Raw genomic sequence first — 24,728 nt, forward strand, 5'->3', positions numbered from 1 at the left:
TTGCATTAAAGAGTTAAGAAAATGTTGCATATTATCATTTTAATTATCTTTATTACTATTCATATTCAGCGCTAACAAAAATTTGTATTAACTGCTATATTTATGTTAAATATTATCATCTAAACTAGACACTGACCTGCATTGCTGTGATCCATGGGTGGCGGAGGAGGGGCCAGCATGGGGGGTAGAGCAAAAGGTGCACTGGTGGTGACCGGTTCCCCCTCATAGTATGCCATGAGTTGATGCGGTTGTTGGTGCGGTTCCATCAGGGGGAAGGGTTCCCTATGATGGATACCAAGCTGAGCTGCTGGAATGTTGTCAGGAGGGGGCGCACTAACAGGAGGATGCTAAAATAACAAAAACAAACAAGCAATGAAATTAAACAAAAACTTTTAACCCTCAGATCTGGATCAACCTGCTTTTACAGCTCAGATTTGCATCAGTCTTTAATTTGTTACCAATTTCATAATTTGAAAAAATAAGTCAAGATGGACATGACATGCGATTAACTTAGTGATAAAATCATGATTGGATGAGCTGTCGGAAATTTGCCTTGTTTAAAGACTGATTAGGTTTTAATTAGATTATCTAAAGCAAAGACACTACAAAGGAAACTCCAGAGTGCAAAATGAAATGCTGAGGAAGGGGACCCAAAAGCATTTGGTAGGTATACATTCTCATATCATCAGGTTTGTGTAACACATGGGAGAATGAAAGATGGGGTGAAGGGACAATTTGATGTTTTTACAATTAAAAAAAAAAAAGCGATACAAAATAGAAATCAAAATATTTCTCAAAGATAGCAGAACTTCATGAAGATGTGATTCATAGTGTTAATATGTGAAAAGGAACACAACACAAATAGTAATAATTATGTATGCACTCATCTTCGCTGGCAACTATGTTTTGCCGTCTGGGAATCGCTATTTGATTCATGTCTAACTGCTACTTAATTGCAAATAAATAACAATTTCACACTGTGAGACATTAGTTCTTTCCAGCACAGAGCCTTATGCATTAAAGTTACTATTATGATAACTATGCCATTCAATGGTAACTTTCATAAAGTCCTTGAATTTGATTGGCTGATGAGCATTGTTACCATTGGATTGCAAAGTTACCCTAATAGTAACTTTTATACAATGGGTCCCTGTACTGCTGAAACAGGTGGTTTGGGGTTGGGCAGGGCAACGTTCGTACCATGTACTGCTGACAAGTGTAATTTGGACATACAGTACTGTAATGGGTTGTTTGGACTTGGGCTAGGCAATAACTTTACATACCTGTACTGCTGAGATGGATGGTTTGGGCTTGGGCGGGGCAATAACTTTACGTACCTGTACTGCTGAGATGGATGGTTTGGGTTTGGGCGGGGCAAAGAGACTAGGGTGAAGATAACCACTTCCTTCCAGATCATCATCTTCATCATCACTTTGTAAACTGTTGCTATTACTGCTACGTCTACTGATAATCTCCCCTGTGCAACAAAATACAAAGAAGAAAAAAACCCAGATATGATAATAGCTTTTGAAGCATCAAGACAAGATTTCTATTAATACAGCAACACCCAGTCATACTACATATGGGGTCATATTGTTCTGTTTAAAAAGCAATTTGATATTTTATTGTACACAAGAACTTGCACAGTATACATCAACAACACAATAATGGAGATATGTAAACTACATGTATCTAGGAAATGAAATAAATTTCCTAACCTGGTTGTCATAAAATCTAATGAATTACACCACATCAAAGATAAAAGTAGCCTTTGTTTTTTACCTAAGATGCAAAAATGCATACATGTATTTTCAGATATCTATGTGACCATTGAAGCAATTCTTCCAATGCTTCAATGATTCTGAAGTACAGTGCATTTCTTATTTCCCTTATTCTTATTTCTGAGTTCCCTGATGGGCTCGGAACCCTGGCTTAGCCTATCTCTTGCATATGAAGATTATTTTGATTTCCAGCGTATACATACACATGTACCGTAGTTGATTTTATCATTTTATAATGTTAATAATTCTAAAGAACACTGTACGGTACCAACGTGAACAGTAACACTGATTTAACGGCGCCAAAAATTTAAGAAGAAAGAAAGAAATATTAAAGAGCAAGTTGAATAAAACCTTTAAACATTATTGTAACAGACTAACAGACCAACAGGAAAAGTGATTACTAGGTCTCTGCCTTAACTTCATTCAGGCAAGTGACAAAGAAGTCACCCTCATTCAAAAGTTAGACATTCCCTCAATCGAAATAACCTGACAAATGCCATAGTGAACCATAACAGCTTTACAGTTTAATACACCAAACAACATTTCAAGATTATCAGTACAAAACATAGCATGGCTTCTAGGTTCCAGAGCATTAACACTGGCTGATGAGAATGGATGCTCGTTTCAAGAGTGCGCGTCCACGTTAACATGCTTCTGGTAGCCACATATTATATCTTTGTGTTCAAATGTCAGCTATGATCATTCAACATCTATAATAACATGAACATTTCAATATGCATTTGGTCTGATATCAATGAGGTGATTTCAATTTTAAAGGGATGGTCTGAGCTGAAAATATTTTTATCTAAATAAATAGAGTAAAATTCACAGAGCAAAATGCTGAAGATTTCATCAAAAAGGAAAGTGGGGATGTGATATCAGCCCACCTAATGAATATTCATGATGATGTGCATATATTACTGCTTTCACAAAATATTGATAAACTTTAAAATTCAATAACTTTGTTATTTGTTATCCGATTTTGATCAAATTTTCGGCATTTTGCTTTGTGAATTTTACTCTATTTATTGAGATATAAATATCTCCAGCCTGGACCATCCCTTTAATATTAGTGCCAAATTTGCTACTAAAATATTTTTAATCGTTGCGATATGTAGATGCCTCTGAAAATGGTTTTCCTTTTCTACTAGCAGTAGCATGAATTTAATTCACCCATGACTGTATTTGAAACATCCTCCAACAAGCAATCTCAAAGACGTTGGCAGAGCAATTGCCAATCTAAACAAGCATCAAAACGGGTAGGCTAATGTTTACTTGTAATGCATCCATCTATACACGGTACAACATTGTTGGCTGGTTTCCAGCAATGTAAATAAATACTGACATTGTGTTCAAATTAATTAAAAGTCATTAGATGGGTTCAGATGGAGCAACCGAGCAACCTTACCATTAGCATTAATTATCTTGTGCTCTTGAAAGGTTCTACCAAGTTGGTTCTATCCTTATTGTTTCATGATTTATTTAATTCTTTTTTATTGAAGATTCAGTCCATTCAGCTCTTTAGTTTCCTATATCAAACACTCCCCCAGTTATCCTCTGATGGGAGCTGGCGATCCCTTCAACATTATCAACCCTCCCCATCAAACCTCTGTTTTCTTCCTTCCTTAAGGACAAGTCCAGCCAAACGAAAAGTTGATTGGAATAAAAAGAGAAAAATCCAACAAGCATAACACTGAAAATTTCATCAAAATCGGATGTAAAATAAGAAAGTTATGACATTTTAAAGTTTTGCTTAATTTCACAAAACAGTTAAATGCACATCCTGTCTGGTATGCAAATGAGGACACTATGATGTCATCCACTCACTATTTATTTTGTATTTTATTATATGAAATATTCTAATTTTCTTCTCATTGTCAAGTGATACAATGATTAATTCTTCCATGAATGTGTGGAATTAGCATTGTTTAATACTATATGGTTCAGCCAAGTTGGTCCTTATTGTCAAATCTATAAAAAATGAAATATTGTATAATTCAAACAATAAAAAACAAAAGAAATAGTGAGTGATGGACATCATTGACTGACTCACCTAGTTGTGCATATCACTGTTTCGTGAAAAATAAGCGAAACTTTAAACTGTCATAACTTTCTTATTTTACATCCGATTTTGAATGAAATTTTCAGCACTATGCTAGTTTGATTTTTCTCTATTTATTCAAGTCAGCATTTTACTGGGGTGGACTTGATCTTTAGTAAGCTTGTTTGTCCAGTTCTCATGTGTCAGAGCTTATTGTCCTCACTCTCTTCTCCCAGGCATACTGGTGCAGATTACATAACACGCTCCAGGTCTGTCTGCTTAGCATAAAGTTCTAGCAAATCAATTGATGAGCTGCTAGATTGATTTCTCAGGTTCTTCGAAACCTATTAATTGTATTTATCATCTCCAAAACATACTCTAAACCGGGGGGGGGGGGGGGGGGGGGTAAATGTATGATACATATGTGCTGCAGTCAAGATCCCCATTTTCAGCCTAAATTTACGTTCAAGAGAATCAATGATTTAAAAAGTCATAGAAATTCCTAGTTTTCCCCATTCCAGAGACCCTCAAATTTGGCAGGGTTTCTTGTGGTTTTGCGCTACTGCTGCTAGCGCTAGCTAGCAACATACCACATTTTGGAGATTCCCATTTTTAATGTGGTCAGTTCCAGAGCAGTGCATTTATTTTTTAGCAATCATTCCAGAGAGCCCCATTTTAAGACCGACATTTAGTTCCAGTGCCCCTACATGTATTTTCGACTTTTGTGTGGCACATACATGTACATATAGGTATCATGTTATAATTTGAGTAGCCCCCCCTTTAAGTACCTTTAAACCTTAATTTTCGTACACAACAAAAGAGATGATGATCTCACCTTACATGGAATGGGCCCATTTTATAAATTATTAATGTTAGAAAAAAAAAATTTAAAGGCACGTCCATCTAATTCCTACAGTGGAACGTGAATCGGGCTAATGTACAGAGCAGAAATAAGCGAGCAGCTGTACCGTTGTATGCATGGCTAATTTTTTAAACTATTTTGTCCTTCATGAGGATAATTTCCCTTCGAAGTTCATGTTTTCAGCACATTATCTTTTGAAAATTTCTAATGGCCATGGAACACACATGTGTAGCTTGGAAGATTCAACCTTGACAATTACTCAGATCATTCATACTGAACTTTATCTTCAATTGAGAGGTTTTCACATTTTAAGGGAGTTGCAATAAAACATTTGAAATCAATTGCAAATTTCTGTTTAATAGAGAAGTACATCAGCAAACAAATGTAAATTTGTAAAAAATTGAAAGACATAAATCCGGACTCCAGAGGCCCCCAAATGAAATTAATTGTAAGTTTCTTGCAATGCCCCATTAGTGTCAGCTAAAGACGGCCATTTTAGTAAATACAATTTTGCAGATAAATAGGGTTTAATACATAGGGAATAAAATATAAAAAACTGCATTTCTTTATCACACAATATTAAGCACAAATGTGGAGTAACTGATGCTATGCAAAAATGACAAGGATGAAGAGAAAGAAAAGAAAAACACCCCTATGTAGGTTCCTGGAAAGTGATGCACAAAATATTGATAAGGAATAAACAGATTAAAAGATGTTTGGAATGTCATGACCATGACAGTCCAATTTGATTTGTACACATCATCCATGTATTATTGATCCTTTCATACAACATGAGTGCTGTTCAGACATGCTGACTTGGTTGTGAATGAAATAATGAGAGTAAGGGTCTCACATGTATTACTAATTTGGTGGGAGTAAAGGGGCTTTCACAATCGCTCTTTGCGATCATGTGGTCACAATATATGTTGCACACAATCGCAACGGTTGTAAGCAGTCGCACCACCAATTGTGAAAGGGGCTTTACGTACATAGGAGCAATGTAACCGTATGGACAAGGTCAAAGTTGACTAACTCAGAATTAATTACTCAGAGTTAGACACTGTTGAATTTTCTCTGGAGTATCTGCTCGGGCAGACAAGCCACTTGGCCGCTTGGGGGTACATCTGTGACCTACAACCTTAGTTACGACCTTCATGTAGGTAAAACTTAAGGGGGTCAAATCGCAATGTTGCCTTTTGTGCAAGAGTGCCTGCACTCGTGTATAATTTATTCATGATGGTAAGTTGGTAACGCACAAGAAGTAGACCTAATGGAACATCATATTAAAGTATACAATCAGATTTCGCTAGTTTCAGTTTTGTCATTTCGACATGCACGATGCTACACTTCCGGGTTACACCCGACCCTATACAGTGATCCTCCAAAGGAAGAAGTACATAGGTTGGAGTATTTTCCTCCGACATTGTGTGGAAAACCTCGCAGTATTGGAATTTTAATAACTGTGACATAAAATTAGAAAACCTAGTTCTGATTAGAAAATTACATCTGAACAAGGCTATTGCATATCATACAGATAAATGATCCCATGATTGAACCATTGCCAGACAGTGCCCTTGTGAAATTGTAAACATACTTGTATTTGTGTAGAGGAAATTGAAACTGTAAATGTAGGTCATTATCAGTTCACTAGGTTATAGAGACATCAGATTTCATGCAGGTGTATTCATGTACAATATATGAGAGGTGTGTCTCAAATACAAGTACACATCTAAAGCTTTAGTTAATGTTGATGAAGTACATGTACATATAACTAATAATTACATAAGAAAAATCAAACACACAACACCAAAAATGTTATCAAAATTTCTTGTGAAATGATAAAATGATGAGTTTTAAAGGTTTTCTTAGATTAAAAAAATGCCCATACATGTATATTTGCTGATATGCAAGTGAGAGGTCCTGATGCCACAAACTTATTATTCTTTTTTAATTTATCATACACTGTGTACAGAAGCTATTCGCTGATTCAAATTTTCCAAATTTTTTCAAATGCCCATGGATCTCACTGGCCTTAGAGTTTTTTTTTTTTTCATCTCCTTTATTTTGTCCAATTTATGCTGTAATATAGAAATGTACATGTTCCACATTGCATGATGAGTTAAAGTTTTACACTAATAATTGAGGGAACATATTTTATAACATTTGGTATTTACCAACATCTTAATGTAGCACTTCACAGAATAACACAATGGAACAGAAAATCATCCTCTTTGTATATCACAGTCAGAATCCCTGCATCATTAGCCATGCATGAATACTATTGACTGACAATGACTTTGTTATTTCAATTTGCTTTCAAGTGTGACAATCAGTCATTTCTTGAATGTCAACAAAAAGAGGCCACATGTGCTGTGATCATGGTCCAGTTGTAGACACTTATGTGCAAATAATCATAGAATCATTTTCACTTCAAGCGCTTGAAGACGACAGAGAATCACGTTTTAGAACATGTTCAATTAAAGAACAATTCTACATTCATGCAAATATTGATACAATTGCAAATAACTTGAAAATAACATAGGTCAAAGATTTTACCCATGATTTAAAATGACATCATTATGTCCTGCAATGGCCAGTTGAAGATAATTGAACCTATGATGACCTTTTCATGGGGTCATACTGCTTCAGCAAAAATTGTGTGAATTTTTTTTTCCAGAAAAATACAATCTGGTTTGTAACATAAGCAGATATACATGTATTGCAACTCTTTGCACATGGATTGCCGTAAATTTACAGCTATGTTTAATTATGCAGTTGATTGTATCTCTTATAATTGCAAAGCCAAGGAATCACAAATCATGTTTGTTCTATTTGCATGAACACAGAAATACCGTAAACCTCCCTTTCTGCCTTGTAGAACTCAATGGTAATTCATATTCATGTGATCCAAACCAAATGTGGGAGTTGGTGTTATGAACATGCTCTTTTAACAGATTATTGTTAACAATACAAGTACATTGACATGAATCATTAAAAGTTTGCAATTGCTTTTTTAACAAGATGCACTTTGTACATTATGCTTTCATAACAACATGAAAAAGTAAAACAATAGCCAGCACATTTAAAGGAAAATGAAAGGATAGATTTATTATCTGGTCATTAACTGATTACATTTCACTGATTACAATAAAAGTAAAATGAGGCAGAACGGTTTCCTATTTCCCATGATATGCCAAGTCAAAGTTATCAATATTTTGATATTTGAAAAACCCGTGGAGATCGCCATTTTGCTCATACTCCCTATATCTCCGTGGGGGGTTGTGACGTCAGCGACGTACAACTCGGTGTCCGACCTCGGCACTCGCCTTTGATTGCTAGCATAAAATACATGGGCCAGAGTGGTCAGAAAGGGGCACAAAATGCAGCTTTTGCCAAATTCCTGATCCGCAGAAGAGGCCAGAAATCTCTTTAAAAAATGAGTGGCTGCACTAAAGGTGGAGAAATACAACAATTCTTCCAAATTCGCAAGGAATGATGTTCGTAGCGAGCATTTTACCGATTTCTTCGGCCGAGTATTGGGACTCGAAGTCGTGGGCTCTCGGGCCTTCTAACTAAGTTCTATTTCAATACAAACGTCCGATAAGTTTTGTTTTACTTAAAATCGACGGTAACAAATAATAAACGTTAGATACATGTATATTGAAAAATAGCACAATTAACAATTTAACGATATTCAAACGGGATAGACAACCAAACTTCCAACATAACAGTTAACACGATCACTCGGTTCGGGGGCCGGCGGTCGGCACTCAAGGGTTCATTACATACTGCCGCGCACAGAAAAATCAAGCCACAGAAGTCGTGTGTTGTGGACACCAGAAGGAAGATCCCAGCCCGCGCGACCAACTAGATAGAAATCCACTGCCAAACGCAGTTCACGGTGCTGGCTTAGTACTAATACTAACCTCGCAATACGTGTGATGAGTGGGCGGCCGGGGACGGCTGTACTGTCTACTTACAAATTTAGCTTTGTCAAATTTGCCAATTTGGATATCATAAATAAATGTGTAAATATTTTCATCAAAACTCATCAATTTGTGTTTTAAACCATAAAATAATTTGAATAGCTTTTTGATAATATTTTCAAGTGTTTTATGTGTATATTATATTTATTTCTCGTAAAAAAAGTATCTATATTATGCAAACTCGGGGTTGGTTTCAGCCTGTGACTAGCTGCACATGGAAGTTTGTACCGAGAGCAGTTGTACGTCGCTGACGTCACAATTTTGAACGAACCTCGCAACAATGGCGATCTCCATTCAGAGACTTTGAACGTGAAGAAGTCTAACTTTGACGAGGTGGTACTCCACTCTGGGAAATCGGATTTGGGTATAAGTGGATTCATTTTGATTATCATTTACTTATCAATGATATTATGTGGTATTACATTTTGGGTTTCATTCTCCTTTAATTCTCAAATTACTTTTTTAAATGCTTTGGGTTGGTTTTTTTTCTTTGAAAGGGCGAGTTGTTTCAAGTTTGACATCACACATCTTGGTTGCATCCTCATTGGATCTTCATATTAGTGTTCTTGACATTCAGATGCTCTTTCTTTCTTACTGTTTGTACAAATTTTTCAAACGTTCATTGATCTGATTTCTTGTCTTGTCTGTTTTGACAACAAGCTGTATTGTTCCACGGGTTTCATTCTTGTTTAAAACAAAACCAAATGCAACAGAGAAACATTGAATGAGCTCACCTTGTTTTTTCTTGTCCGATTCAGGTGCTTGGAGCATCGTGGGAATGTACATCTTTGATTTAATGGCTGCCATTACATGTTTGTAGTAAGGGTTGAGAAAGTGGTCAAACTGAAGGAAATCAAACTGTGGATTATTTGCCTGTTTGGTCTTGACGATGATTTCCATCTGTGGTCCGTGGTTGAGCACAAACATTGCTGTCTTTTCGATGATAACATGTATCTTCGATGTCATTGGCTGTGTCAAATGAAAAGTTGAAAAAGGGATGCATGATTGTCCTTATCAAATTGGATAGTTTTGAAATGATTGTCAAAATTTAGATAAAGCACCCATTGACAACTGGTCATAATACAATTAAAGTAGACAAGGCAAAAATGGAGAACATAAAATCATCACTTTGAGGGAAAATCATGGAAACTGTTATTTCTCATAGTAATTGGCCTGTGTGTACAATCTACCTGTGTACTATTCAGTGAACAATAGTTTCAAGAGTACTCACAATGTCATGTTTGTCACTACCAGCATTTCTTTTTGTAGTACATAGTCTACTAGTATATGCTATGCTGTCTACTACTTTGGTACCTTTATAAAAATGAGCAATCCTTCAGCAGGTGACTACAAGGATAAAGTTACATTTATTCTACACGCAACCTGCATAGCAAGTTTATTTGCAATGTGAAAATATTTTAAAATAAAATATCTTCAGATATGGCGAGCTATTAGAAATTATTTTTTGTTTACTTCAAGTAGTTCTTAATCATATTTTATTTAATCTTGTCTTCCAAAACATTTTTTTTAAATCAAAATGTAAATTTAAAGCCAAACATAAGTAGTCACATTAAAGAAGAAATTTCAAGAGAAAGTCTTTAAAATAATTTGTCACAGTACATGTATCATCATAGATCAAGCTCTGACATAGTTGATGTAACTGTAAACCAACACAAGCATGTGTGGGTTAATGTATCATTGGTTGGAAATTGGAATAAGAGTAATTTTCCTACCAGAATCATTTTCCTGTGCAAAGTATTAATTCATGCATTTACAAACACTCCAATGTTCACTTTTACTAGATTCTGTTCTTACAAAATATATATTTTGTTGTCAAGAAGGGCAACCACGTAATCATGTTGACAAGGGTGTGTCTCAGTTCATGCCAAAATTCAAGGCATCGGCTATTGACAGAGGGTACACAAGTACAGTTCTTGGAATGGTGAAAGAACATGTAGGTAAACACTCTCTCCGATGAATGGCAAAAAGAGCTTGGTGCTAGCATTAAAATAATATTAATAATGACTAATACGCAACATACAAGCATGTGTAGCGTATAATACAAATGTGTCATTATAAGTCTAAACACTGCATATTATTATCCTGGCTTGATAATCAGAGAGCTCTGCATATAAGGTGCTTTAGCATTTCAAGGGATAAATTCCTACCGGGTACCCACACAGAACATGATTCACAGGTAAAGACTCATACTCATGTTCAACCACATAGACCATAGCTCAATATGAATTCGTAGTTCATACCAACTGGTCCAGGGGTGTATTGTACATGTATGGACATTAAAGCCTAGCCTGGGTGGAGCCTTGAGTGAAGGGTCAATAATGTGGATTATAATCCAGTATCATTATGCTAGTGGCGGAATGTACAAGAACAGAAAATGCAAATCTTACAAAAGTGTAGTAGCCATTGATTTCTTTTTTTCAACAGATGATTTCCTGTTAATCTCAGACATCCACATGTAGCACACTGTCTCAGCATTTTTTTTTAGTTACCAAGGGCTCTTTTAGCACTAAATCTTACAAATTTTGTGAAAGGATATCACAAAGCTGAGGACAAAGATTAAATCCTGAAATTTTCAGCCCAAACCATGCTTTGAAACATTGGGTTCAATAATAGAAAAATAAAAAAAAAACCCTCCAAAACATTCGGGTATTCATTTTGATTGGGGAACTTGTTGAAAATTGATTTTCATGCAAACTTGCAAAATTAATCCTATAAAACACATTTAAAAAGTTAAATTTCCTTATTCCTTTTTTCCTCCTCTCATTGTGCAGTGAATCTAACTCAAAAGGCTTCAAATATTTCCTTTTTCCCCTCTTTCTCCAATTTCTTCTCCAACTTCTTACATCCATGTGCACATACATGTGCATGGGTTGGACTACCCTTTAAACATGTCTGCCACCATATCAATCATGCACATGTAGTCCTACATGTATCAATTTGTATGGTTAAAGGAGGTGTTGCAACCAAGCCTATTCCTTATCTTCCCAAGGGAGATGATGATAGAGGAAAGAAGATGACTTTCCAGTCTGTGATAATGTATGCATATTAACAGAGGATCGCTGCCATCTATCAATGCTCCACTCTCAACACAATCCAAACAAAGGTCTCCCAACCTCTGGTCTTTCTTTGCAATGAGCTATATAAATAGAAAATGTAATCACGCCTTGACATTAGCTTCCCTTGGGAGGTATTTCACATGGATCTAAAAGTCTGACTACAATACGACTTAATTCCCAATTGTGTGATATGGCATTCAAGACATCACTACATTTGTCAGATCATGCTTGTTATTGCTGTACAATATAATCACATATCATTAATCAATGTTACTGCATGTTAAATATCAAAGCATAACTTCTAGTCATACTTAGATCTTTGTGACCCCCCCCCCCACCCACCCTCCTTCGATGAAACTAAAGAGTATGTATGGCTGAAATGTACCCCCATGACGAGCCAAGTCTATCCAAGGTTATTATGTATAGAGTGATACTTTGGATCACAGTCAGATGACCTCAAGACCTTTGTATTGCTCATCATCATAGACATAGTAACATTTCATTTCAGGATCAGATTCTAATGACACAGAAACTCAAAATCAATGTCAGGAAAAATTATGTATGTGCAAGTAACCAGTACCACAACAACCCGTGTTGTCAGAGCTATTAAAGTGTTTTGCCACACGACATGTGTTTCATCAAACTGTAGCAGCATTGAGTTTAATTAATGTTTTGCTTGCTGAAAGTGAGTAATGAGTCAGATAACACAATAGCATTCGCCTTAATTCTAAAAGCTATCTCTCAAAGTCATTGCTCACTGTGCTTACAAATTTGGCTTAGGGCTGGGACTAAAACCCGGGTACCGGGGTCCCGCCCGGAAGCCTCGGGTACCCGGGTAGAAAAATCAATGCCCGATACCCAAAAATTGCTTACCAGTATAACGTACGTGTATTTGATTTGTATTGCGTAGTGTAAGACGTTATTGTAACACATCACAAAAGTACACAAGTCTCATTTTGAATCTCACCAATTACCCTCGAAATATCCATAAACATACAAGTTTTCAAGTGATGTGACTGAGATCGTTCAATCATCGCCATGTTTCTTTTGCAGCATGAGCATACAAAGCGCCAGCCAATCACGTTCGTGTTACCATTTTCAGTTCATCATAAACCGAAAATGGTAACACCATCGTGATTGGCTGGCGCATCCGACGCTCCGAAACCCAGAAATCAATTGACTTTGTGCATGTAGCGATAGATTCTACAAACTCACGAACACGATGTTATATCGACACTTCGTAAGATTTTGACGGAAAAGCAAGAAGTAATCAAAATTTGCTTACTTGTGTGGTATCGGTGAGAAAACAGATCCTCCGAGAATACCTTTCATAATTCTTTTGAAATATAGGAAAGTGGAATTCTAGGTCGATTTTGGTACGAGGTGACAGGGTATTGCAGACTTGTTTCGATGGAATACTGCGTGGGGCATGCACAAGAGGCTTGCACTGCGCATGCTTACTATATTTTCATTCATAAATTGACTGCATCGCGGTGGCTGGATGACGTCACCTATGGGGTTTTTCCACCAGTCATATTTCATGCGACATGATTTTCGGGTACCCGGGTACCTGCCCGAAAATTACCACGGGTACCCGAAGACAAAAATACCCGAAAGTCCCAGGCCTATCCGCGCTACATACATGTACATGTACTACCTACGTCCGTTCCTTTCCGTCATGTTTTCCCTAATTTTGTCAATTTCTGGAACAGATGAAAACGGATGGAGCCACCCCTAGTATTTTGCACGTCCACTGTGTCCTTTACGAATACGTTTTGTGTCTGTCGGCCAGTGGGACCAGGCCCTGATATCCAATTGATCTAACACCAATAACCTGATAGTACATGATTAGATGAACTGTTTATTAATCAAACTTTCATTTGACAAATTAAAAGTACTTAGAAGACAAAGTGAGAATTACACCATCTGGGTATTAGACAAAATGAAAATTAGACTAAATGAGTAGAAGACCAAGTGAAGTGAACACTACACTAATAGTTTAATAGACCAAAATTAATAGTAGACCAAATGGCTTTAGAACATGCAATCTTAAGACTATCTCAGAAGGAGACCAAATGCTAGTATTACCTGTTCCATTCCCGGCGGTAGTTTTAACTGTGGAGGTGCTATGAAAGGTTCCTCCAATTCAGCAGCAGCAGTAGCAGAGCTGTCTTCTTCTTTATATGTGGGTGGGTCAAAGCCATAGGCTACAAGCTTCTTCTCTCTTGCTTCTAATAAATCACACACAAAAAATTGAATTTATAAAACAATCAGTTGAAACAGTATCAGTGACAATTCTTGTCAAGTAAATATACTTGAAACAACCAGATGTGACAAGGTGACCATGCTTGTTGTTTTGTCCATCGATTTTAAAGCAGAATCCCTCTCCATAAAACTGTAAACTTCAAGGAGGCTTCCAAATATTTGTGAATATTGTTCATTACAAAGCTCATTTTATTTCAATCAATTTTTAAATCACTATTTGAATCTCTCGTTATTTCTGATTTTAAACTTTGCGCAATTGATCGTACCTCTTTCATCTTCAGTTGGTTGCATCGGATCATAATCTTCATTACCATAGCCAAATGCCATGGCATTGTAACCTTGGTCAGACGTAATGGCTTCATTCAAACGTTTCAGTTCCTCTTCTGTCAAAACAAAAAGTAAACGAATAAGGTTTAACATCAATAGCTATCAATATTCATATCAATTAAATGTTTTGGCACACAGATATTTTTCACAACATATCATGGCTAGCTTTGGCCACATAATGAGTTATATTGGCTAAGTTGGATGGGCCAAACTTTCCTGTTTACCTATGTTTTCTGAATAGCACCTGGGGAGTATTTTATGAAAGGACTTGTTGGACGTTTTATCCAACAAGGATATTTTATCTAGCAGTTACCATAGTAAAAGAGATATTACTCATCCAATCAAAATAAAGGAAAGTTGTCAGATATGACAACTTGACGGACAGAAATGCTGATGAAACACCCACTGCTGGTCCTACTTTTTTAGATTGAACAATCTTCCCTTCAGTTTTATTTCTTATTTTGATCATCTTTTTCATTTCTTCTCTGTCACTGCAGGCAGATTTTAGCTACCTTTTCACAATATTATAATGGCTCCTGACGATAAAAGTTACATCCTAATACAGGAGAGCCTATAAATTACATCTCGTGATGAAGGCTAAAACAAACATTGCTTCGGTTATTAATTGCCACTTGTTCCCCAAAGGAATGTTATGAAAAGTCAAAACCATCCATTTTACAATACATCTAGATTTGTTTTGCCACTGGGCAGGCATATTTTACACCTGCCTAATAAGAAAAAAAATTCTTGAAAATTATGAGAATGTGTTAAATGCATTCCCATTTGCCTGATCCAGATAAAATTGTTACACACTGTGGCTTATAAGACTAAAAGGTAATCCAATCCTGGTATATCATTGATTTGTGTCAAGAAATCCAACAAGGAAGATGAGTTATAGTTGTTTAAAAAATGCAATAAGCAGTATTTCCATTTTATTATTGGTGTCTTAGTTCTCATGATTTGCTTGCGTGCTAAAATATCCCTGAGACCTAAGAGAAACCAGTGTGAAAGCTCATATAGTTTCAACATACATGTACCTTCTAAATGTACTATGGTGGTTTTCTCATGAGTAGGCCTACTTTGTTGCCAAACTGACAAAATACCAGGGGGCCTGTTTCATACAGGACTTACAATTACAGAAAAATTGCCATTGAGCTACATGTAACTACCATGGTAACAGGATTTAACATCCAAATCAAAATCAAGATTTCCATGTTAGTTGATAAAAGTTACATGTTTATAAAACAGGGTTGAAGGTATTTTTTTCCAGATCTGACAGGTGTGGAAGCACTGAAGAAATGTCACTTGACTCTCTGTTTGCATAGAACTATTTCTATGGGTTCAATAGATTTGGGCTTCTGCAGTGCATGGTACCTCGACGGTAAATGGTTTAGCACGAAACTAGGTAAAGTTCAATGCTCTTTTTCTTAAATATTTCACCACTACTGAATAACGCTCAAATATAGGATAAGGGAGGGGCTGGAGAGGGAAGAAAAGGGGAAGGAAGCGGGAAGGAAACAGGAAGGGGGGCGGAGTATAGAGAAGATGGGGGAGGGAATGAGGAAAAATAGAAGGGAATGGGGAGAGGTGACATGATAAAGGAGAGGACATGACATAGCCTAGAGCATTGATAGTACAGAGAAAAAAGGACAGGGGAGGTAGAGATGGAGAAAGATAGACACCGTTCTCACTACCTTCCTAAAACTAGTTTAGTGGAAACTAGTTTAACATGTAGTAAAAACTGTCGAAGCGATCTTCCAAACCGGTTCAGAAAACCACCTCGTGATGAAGTTTTCAAGATCGCTTTGCCTCGTTAAACTGGTTTTAGCGCGAGGACACAACCGTTCTTCGGGAAGCGATCTTCGCACATTTTGAGCGCGCTACTCCACATGACAGGTGTAGAATGCCTACGCTGCGGTTTCGAATTTCGTGCGAAACGTGTCACCCCACTGAGAGTGTTTCCATAGCAACACGATTGCTTTACGTGAAGTGATTTTGAAAACCACTTTCGTGTGATCAAGTGGGAATGTTTGCAAAGCGATCTTCAAAACTGGTTTCCTGAATCAGTTTCCAGTAAACTAGTTTTAGAAAGCATAATGAAAACGGCCTATAAAAAGAGAGTGGAGAGAGAGAGGCATGAAAGGAAGGGAGGGGTAAGGTGAGGAGTAAGATTTATTACAGGGAAGAGAAGGAAATGGTCAGCAATATAAGAAAGGAGATACGAAAAGAGGGAGGTAGAGATATGGGAGAGGTGTAGAGTAGCTAGGACTCTCTGGGAGGGGTTAGAAAAAGAGTCAAGGGAAAGGGGTGATCATGAGAAGTAAATAGAAAGGCGATGGGAGTTACATAGGTGGATGTAGTAGGATAGGAGAGGGAGAGGTAGAGATAGGAAAGGAGAGGAGAGTGAAAGGAGAGGGAAATGGGAGGTTTAGTGAAGGCAGAAGGCAGAGAAAAGGGAAAGGAATGAGAGGTCGATGGAGAAATGAGACGTAAACAAGTATAAAATGGGAGAGTCATATAATACAAGAGGGAAAGGAGGAGAGTGAAAGGGGGATGTAATGGGTGAAGGGAAGAGAGATAGAAGGGAGAGGTACATGTAGGCAAAGGTGTACAGAAGAAAGATGGGATGAGAGGGTATCAAGATAGGGGCGGGGATAATAGAAGATGGGAGAGAGAGGTTGAGAGTGAAAGAGAAAGTGAGGGGGGTAATTTTTACAGAGAAGGGGAAGGCTAGTGGTTTAGAGGGGCAAGGATATAAAGGGAAAAAAGGTGGGACTTTATAGGGGTAATGTATGGAATACTATGGATACCATACTCATCCATTGCTCCATTATGATATTGGAATGTATGAATATTGCATATGAGGTGTAATCTTCACGAAAAGGTCTCTAGTTTATATACATTATCACAAGACAGGAAAGGGATTTATTTACATTTTTTCATACATGATAAAAGCATGTAGCCATATCCTGTTTCGACAGCTCACATGTGAAAGTACAGTGACAAGTCTGTGTGACCCTGATACATCCTGCTCACCTTCACCTGTTGATGTTGTGTATATTACAGTGCACAAATTCAGCATACAGGTGGCGATGTTTGTGTACAAAATATCCAAACAAACTAGGAACTTACAAGTACATGTAGGGGTGCACACAAATTTCGGACACTTTCTTTAAAAAGTATTTTATTAGTGCAATCTACATGTAGCTTGATTGGCAGCCATTTGAGGCGCTGGAATTTTTTTTGGTAAAAAACAAGAACTGTCCCCAGTTTAAAAAAAAATCCATGGTGTGATAGTGGAGTGTCACACATCACGTTCTCAGTACATGCAATATAAGGCGATTGCACATGCACACGCGCACAACGCAATACATAACAGACATAAGTCTAGGTACAGGTACATTAAGCCTCTATCATGTTTCTATGGAACCATTAGGGTGGTGAATACACATACGCCAAAGGTGGACTGGGGCTGGCGTCAGAGGGGGCTTAATTACAAGTATCATCCACCTTTTTTTAAAGCGGACTGATGCCGGTTCAGACCGAGTCCACCTTTGGATGTGGTTTGAAGCCTGGTGTCATGCCAGCTTCAGTCCTGCAATTGTATCGGGACGGCTTGACCACTGAACGAGAAATAGCAAACAATAGTTATACAATGTAGCTAACGAACCGTGTACATGGTGCAAACAAACAATACAATAAACATGAACAGTCAGGCAAATCGTGTCACATGAATAGGTGACGTGAAGCCGGCTTTATATGTGTAGACACACAGTTGCAGACTTCAGACCATGTGCAACAGGGGAATAATGATCTCGAGGCAGCTTCAATTGCTGGCATGAAGGCGGCTCCAAATCCAGAATCGGAGGCGGCTTTAAACCCAACGCATATCTATCAGGGGCCCTAGATAGAAGCATCAGGTATATGCATTGGACAAGAATAAACATACACATATGGTGTCTCCTGGGAATCACCTTGGACTGTCTCCAGAGTGAGCCTTACACTGTTTACCCTATTGATTTTCGCCACGAGATGACTATATATATAAAATGACAATGGTATAGGGTGGCACAAGGTGTCTACACCACACGCAACAGTAGAAATAGTTTTAAGGATTATTGAAAGAGGATTGTACATAGGTCAGTGTGTTGACTCAGTTGATAGAGCGTCCGTCTCACGACCGGAAGGTTGGGAGTTCAAATCCCGGACGCATCAGACCAAAAAACGTTAAAAGATGGGAGTTGCTGCTACCCTGTTTGGCGTTCAACAATTAAAGGGAAAGAGCCTCGTCGATCTGGCGCTGCACAGCGGCTGCCGGGCCCACAATCAGTTGGGCAAAACAAATTTTCTGTGTAGTTAATTTCTGATGTCTGTTTCGAACAATAAAAAAATACGGACATACGTACATTATTTGATCCTTACATGTACCTCCAAAAATATCTTTAATGTGTTATCCCCCCGCCCTCCCAATATCTGTACTCATCCCACCCCCTAAATATTTGAACAACTTCCCCAACTTTCTCTCAATCATGGTAATAGGCTAGTCTGCAAGCACAGACTCATATGATATTTGACACTTTAACCAATTTACATGTACAGTGTATACAGTACTATACAATGTTTAGAGTGAAGGCTAGACTCCAAACTCTCTGTCTATAGAGGAAGCCTCAGTACATAATGAATCAGGTCTCACTACTTCAGACTCTGCATTGTGCACTATGCAAATTGCGAAAACCAAACGACTGTGCCTTCAGACTAGGCCTAGTTCAATTATGAATGGCAGAGACGCAATTTGTGCAAAGTAACCTTACCTCCACTTCGGATTAGAAACACATAGGCCAACTTCCTAATGCAATTTTGACAATTTTTAAAAGCTAATATAAACAAAATCTGTAAAAATTAGATCGCACTTAATAGACATGCACCATCAAAACAATACATTGTCCCAATGTTTAGGAGTGTGCAATTGAAAACAAGTATTATATGAAAATTCTAAAAAGATACATGTAACTGTTAGCTGTGGTAACACTGAAGTTCATACAGAATCCAATAAAATGACCATCCAAGTGTCAATATTTATGAGCAAAATGTGTGCCAAAGGATTCTGCAAGAAATTACATGTATGTAGACCTACAATAACATGTAGGCCTAACTGCTGAGAAATTAGCAAAACAAGCATGGCATTAGAGCCATTTGTCTGGTCTTTTTCCTTGATTTTATTTCATGATTTCACAAAGTATAGTTAATGTATGGTGGTGTGAACATATTTCGCGCATCACCTTTAATATTTTGCGCACCGTCGCATATCTCAAAAAGCAATGAATGTCTTGAAAATCTGATTAGACCATCAGAAAAAGCGATCTAAAATCACCCAATTTAGTGATTTCCTCTAAGATAAGATCTCTATTTGTGAAAATATTGGCAAAACGACAGCAAGTTTTGTTATCTTTTGCGTCCGTTCCGAGAAAATCCGAACTTCTCAACAAGCATCAGGAAAACACCATTTTGAGAGCAGAGATCATCAAACAAGTAGTAAAATGTGATACCAACCGATTTTATGGCATTTTAACCTCCATCTGATAATCAGTTTGATTTCTGTTCTAAAGTTTGGCAAAATGATCTTACATAAATTAAGATCTTTTTTATGACACTTTTTCAGCCAAGCGCGCACTAATCTATAGAATAGAATTTTAAGATCGCGGTACCAGCGAAAATCTTGACCTACTTTAGAATTCCAACGAGTAAATTGACTCTAGGACTTTGCCTTTCGTTTGGTATTCATGATTATAATCAATTTTGTGTGAACTGTGGTAAATTCTTTATTGAATATCAACTTCATGATAAATTTTGAATGTGCGCAAATTTTGGTCACCCCATCATACAGATCTAAATCTACAAAGCAAAAGTTAACACTGGTTTTATAGGCTTTCTCACTAAATCAGTGTTTACTACAACTACACATACATGTAGGCCTACTTTCATTTATCTTTAAACACAACCCTATTTTTTTTTTTGCATGTAGCACAATGAGTATCCCAGCAGTGAAACAGGCCACGGAATACTTCATGTACCTGGATATGCTCCAGTGAAAAAAAAGCCAAAGCATTAAAAGCCCCCATCCCTCAGCCTCAGTAAGTTGCAACATGGCCCTGTAATATCTTTTTATGGGGCTCAATACATATTTGGTAGAAAAGCAGGAAAAATAGTTGCAACACAAGAAATATTCATATTTCCCCCGGGTGATACGGTATGCCATCTAAATTAGTCTAATCAATGCTAATCATGGAACACAAGTGTGCACATGAAGCCTGGCAGTCTGTGCACATGACAAACTAATTAAAATCTAGCACATCCTCCCATATCTATGTCAGGGATGAGTGAATGTCTTGCAGGCAGGCAGACTGGGCAGGGCTACGATGAAGAGAGGGGCAAAGCAAAAGCTACTGAAATGTCAAGCTGGGTGAACTGGCATAATGAGGAAGACATGTATCATGTCTGAGCAAGGGGTTTTCACCTGTCACTTATAATTCCATCAAACAACCTTTTAAACCGGCTGTGTCATAATAAAAATAACCCCAAAAATAAACAGACACCAATGTAGGAAATACATGAGGGCGAAAGCCAAATTTTGCCCTCACGACAGCCAAAATCGCCCCTAAAAATTGCAAAATGGAATGCTTTGGGCCACCAATCTTTTCTGAAGTTGCCCCAATATTTGCCCAATCAATATTCTACAAGTAGGCTTAGAGGAGGTACATGAGAATGTTTTTACAGCAAAATTGCTCACTGGGAAAAAAGTAGCCCTTGAAATTACAGAAATAGCCCCCAAAATTCAGCCATCACCTCAATGTGGTTAAAAAATAAAAATAAAATGTTCTACCCTGAAAGACACAACAAAATTTTGTTCATTTCTCTTTGATGTGCTATGTATTAAAATTGAATAGTGCACAGTAGTCAAACACAAATTTGCACAGGTCTGGCAGTCTTTGCATACAACAAACTAATAATCTAGCACTGATTATTAAAACAAACTAAATCATTGGGTGGATCAGAAAAAAACCTAAACATCATTTCAAATTAGTTGGGTATTTTGCAAAAGGGCCCTTATTTTTTTTTTACACATGATCTTTAATCACTGATTGCATCTCCAATACAAATAATCTTGTGATATTTCAAATTGGGATAATATTCAGAATCAGAGGTGCAACATTTGGAAACCAGGGAAAGAGGAAACTCACTTGCTAAATTTGCAAGGTGATAGAAACCCAATCAAAGTGTTGATCAAAATGTTTCATATTAAATGAATATCATGAAACATGTTACTGCAAAGTACCTAATTCTCCAATTTAGCAACTTATGGTTTCCTGTATTCCTTAGAGTTTACACACCAAATAATGAAACTTCATAAACTATGATTCATTTTCATTTTTGCTTCTATTCCCAAATAGAGGATAATTGAGCTAAAACATGAAGCGTACAATACCGTATCTAGTAGAAGGCCATCATGTACGCAGCCAGCCACCACACAGACACCACAATGTGTTCTTGCCCCATAGCAAGGATGCTTGCTAGTTGCTACGCTTGATTCTGCTTGTTAGCATAATTATGCCACCACCCGACATATATTTAAGACAGTAATCAATGAAGATGTACATATATCTCCCTCAGACTATTAAGTGTACAATTACAGGAAACAGCCACTTGTGAATGAACCCTACAGCATTGTTTCAATCTCCTCATTATATCTACAATAATATTTTACATTAAGGGGACCAATGTTATTAATAATGTCACATAGTAATTGTTTTTTGCATTTAAGTAATTATTTTCTATTTGCTCCAGTCATGTATTCAACTCCTAATCAGTCAGACTGCAGGTCCCAAAAAAGTGGCTTCTTTCATCCAAGTGATATTCATGACTTGAGATGTTTTGCATATTTAATGAGCTTGATGCGGACCAAAACACCTCTTTTCATTCGGTCATTGCTGCTCTAATTGTGCATCGAATTTCATGAATTTGGTACCATTGTAAAGAAGAAGAATTATTCTTTCAGGTCATGTGTTTGGATTTATTCAAAGATTTTGTAATATAGGTTAAAATTTTGATCTAAAATATGCTACAAAATAAATATTTTCACCTGACAAAAGCTGCTATTTTCACACTTTATTTTTGTTTGAGCCAAAATGATTTTTATATCATGATAAAGCTGAATAAGTATGCTTTAAAATGATATAGGTTTCAAAATAAGAATTGGTTTAATCGGGTCAAGATCACACTTTTCATTTGCCAAGTACATAAAGCAGCTTGAAAACAAGAATACTGCACTCTGATTGGTCAAAAAGACCACACAATGGCAAATTCCAACGGTTCCAGTGCCTGGGTTCGTGGGAAGGTCACACTTCCCATGTGGTAATCTCCTCAAATACCCCGGGCCTGTTGTTCTGTGAACCTTATCCAGCCAATCAGAACTCTGGATTTCATGCAAGTACAAAATTTCAGAAATCTCGTCTTGTACCTTGGTGGGAAAAGTGTGATCTTGACCCGATTAAAAGGTGCCGCATATCAAGAGTGGCATTGTGAGAAAGTACAGAAGTTCAGCTTTATGGTGATATAGATATCATTGAGGCTCAAAATAAAAAGTTTTGCACAATTTGCAAAAGAAAACAGAGGAAGAAAATTCAGTTTTGAGGCACATTTTCAGGCCCGAAATTTACTTATTTAACAAAATATTGTAGACAAAATAAATGACCAATATGAAAGAGTAACTTTTACTCTATCCGATGGTGCAATAATATTTCATTTAACTTGAGGTTAAAACAGGTAAATTCTTATAGAAAGAAAATCTCACGAATCACGAGATTTTGCAAGGAGGAGGATTCAGCCACGAGATGATTTGGATGAATCTGGCCTTTTTGCTCATTAGCATCGGGACCTGCGGTCTGACTGTAATGGAACAATCAATCATTGATTGTGATTCACTGGAAGGCTTCTTCAGTACATGTAAATCTACCAAGAATTAAAATATTTGTATATATTTTGTAACTACATTCAAAAGAAATAGTGTGTGACATAAAAATACTTCATCTGCAAATTCTGCATCCTGCCTAAATTGGGTCTGTTTTGTGAAACTAAGCAAAACTTCAAAATAGAAAAACATTGGGATTGGAGTTCTGAAAAGATTTATAGAAAAAAAGAGAAAGAAAATAGGACTAGATGCAAATCATTCTTGCATTGTTCAATTTCATTAATCAAAGTTCAGATTTATACTATAGACTCTACAAACAAACATTTTCAAGAGTTTTGAACATGAAGACACATACATTTTTAGTGTTAATAATTTGTTTCTAAGTTTTCCTGTTCCCTACATACATTTATTGAAATACTTTATTAATTAAAGATGGGTAAAAAAAATTCCCCAACTTGACTCGGCCCTACCCAGAAGTCACATACATGTACACAATTTTTTTATTATGCAGGGGCTACACACAAATTGTGGGGCTGGCTGTTTTCTACCATTATGAATGTGAAGGTATTACATGTAGAAGAGAAATTATATGGAGTGGGCCAAATAATAATCTCCCTGGATATTAAAGCTCATAATATTTGTTCATCTTTCCCAAATTTGAATAATCAAATTGAAATGAAGTCCAGTCCATACCATGTCTATTTTGTTCCTCCAAGAGGTCTGTATGCAACGCCATATAACGTTCTTCATCGCATATGGCTTCTATGCGTGCTGCCTCTTTGGATAGTTGGTTATCTTCATTCCATGCAGCCTGTTCAAAATCTCTTAGCTCATGTAGATGACCTCTTCCATCATACCTAAATAATAATAAGACAAAACAAATAAACATGGGTTTAATCAATGAAAAGGACCTTCAATATCCAGTGGAGTAAATTTAGCCAAAAAGATATAATAAAAAAATTCATAATCATAAAATACATTACTCATCTCTTCCTCTTTTAATTTTTCTTGTGTTGTCTTTTATTCATCTTTCTTACTGGTCAAGTCCACCTCAGTGAAAAGTTTATTTGAATCAATATAGAGAAAAATCAAACTGAAAATTTCATCAAAATCAGATATAGAATAAACATTTTATGTTTGCTTATTTTTCACAGAACAGGTATGCAAAACTCAGTGATATGCAAATGAGAGGTTCGATGATGTCAATCACTCATTATTTCTTTTGTTTTTATTGTTTGAATTATACATTTATGTCAATCTTTACAGATTTGACAATAAGGAACACCTTGACTGAACCATATAATGTTAAAACAATGGTTATTTTCAGGAAGGAATTAAACCGTGTCACCCAAAATTCCCGGCAGCTGAAAATTCCCAAAACTTTCCATGGAAATTTTCCAAAATTTCCGGAAAGTTTCCAGCCC

The 24,728-nt window shown here is 36.9% G+C and overlaps 1 protein-coding gene across 2 annotated transcripts in view; it reads right to left on the reverse strand.

The window, feature by feature from the left end:
• LOC129283843 (splicing factor, suppressor of white-apricot homolog) overlaps window positions 1–24,157 on the reverse strand; it is a 35,336-nt gene extending 11,179 nt beyond the window's left edge. The window contains exons 1-6 of one of the 2 annotated variants that reach the window (XM_064112045.1): window positions 23,998–24,157; window positions 14,279–14,395; window positions 13,836–13,978; window positions 9,405–9,639; window positions 1,338–1,477; window positions 137–347 (exon numbers count right to left, since the gene is read on the reverse strand). In XM_064112045.1, the coding sequence (XP_063968115.1) occupies window positions 137–347; window positions 1,338–1,477; window positions 9,405–9,639; window positions 13,836–13,978; window positions 14,279–14,395; window positions 23,998–24,040 (889 nt within the window). In that variant the 5' untranslated portion in view covers window positions 24,041–24,157. Of the gene's footprint in view, window positions 1–136; window positions 348–1,283; window positions 1,478–9,404; window positions 9,640–13,835; window positions 13,979–14,278; window positions 14,396–23,997 lie in introns of both variants that reach the window. The other variant, XM_064112037.1, reaches the window with a different exon arrangement.
• Window positions 24,158–24,728: the final 571 nt, after the last annotated feature.

The sequence above is a fragment of the Lytechinus pictus genome, chromosome 2 (assembly GCF_037042905.1).
Source record: "Lytechinus pictus isolate F3 Inbred chromosome 2, Lp3.0, whole genome shotgun sequence".
Lineage (NCBI taxonomy): Eukaryota > Metazoa > Echinodermata > Echinoidea > Temnopleuroida > Toxopneustidae > Lytechinus > Lytechinus pictus.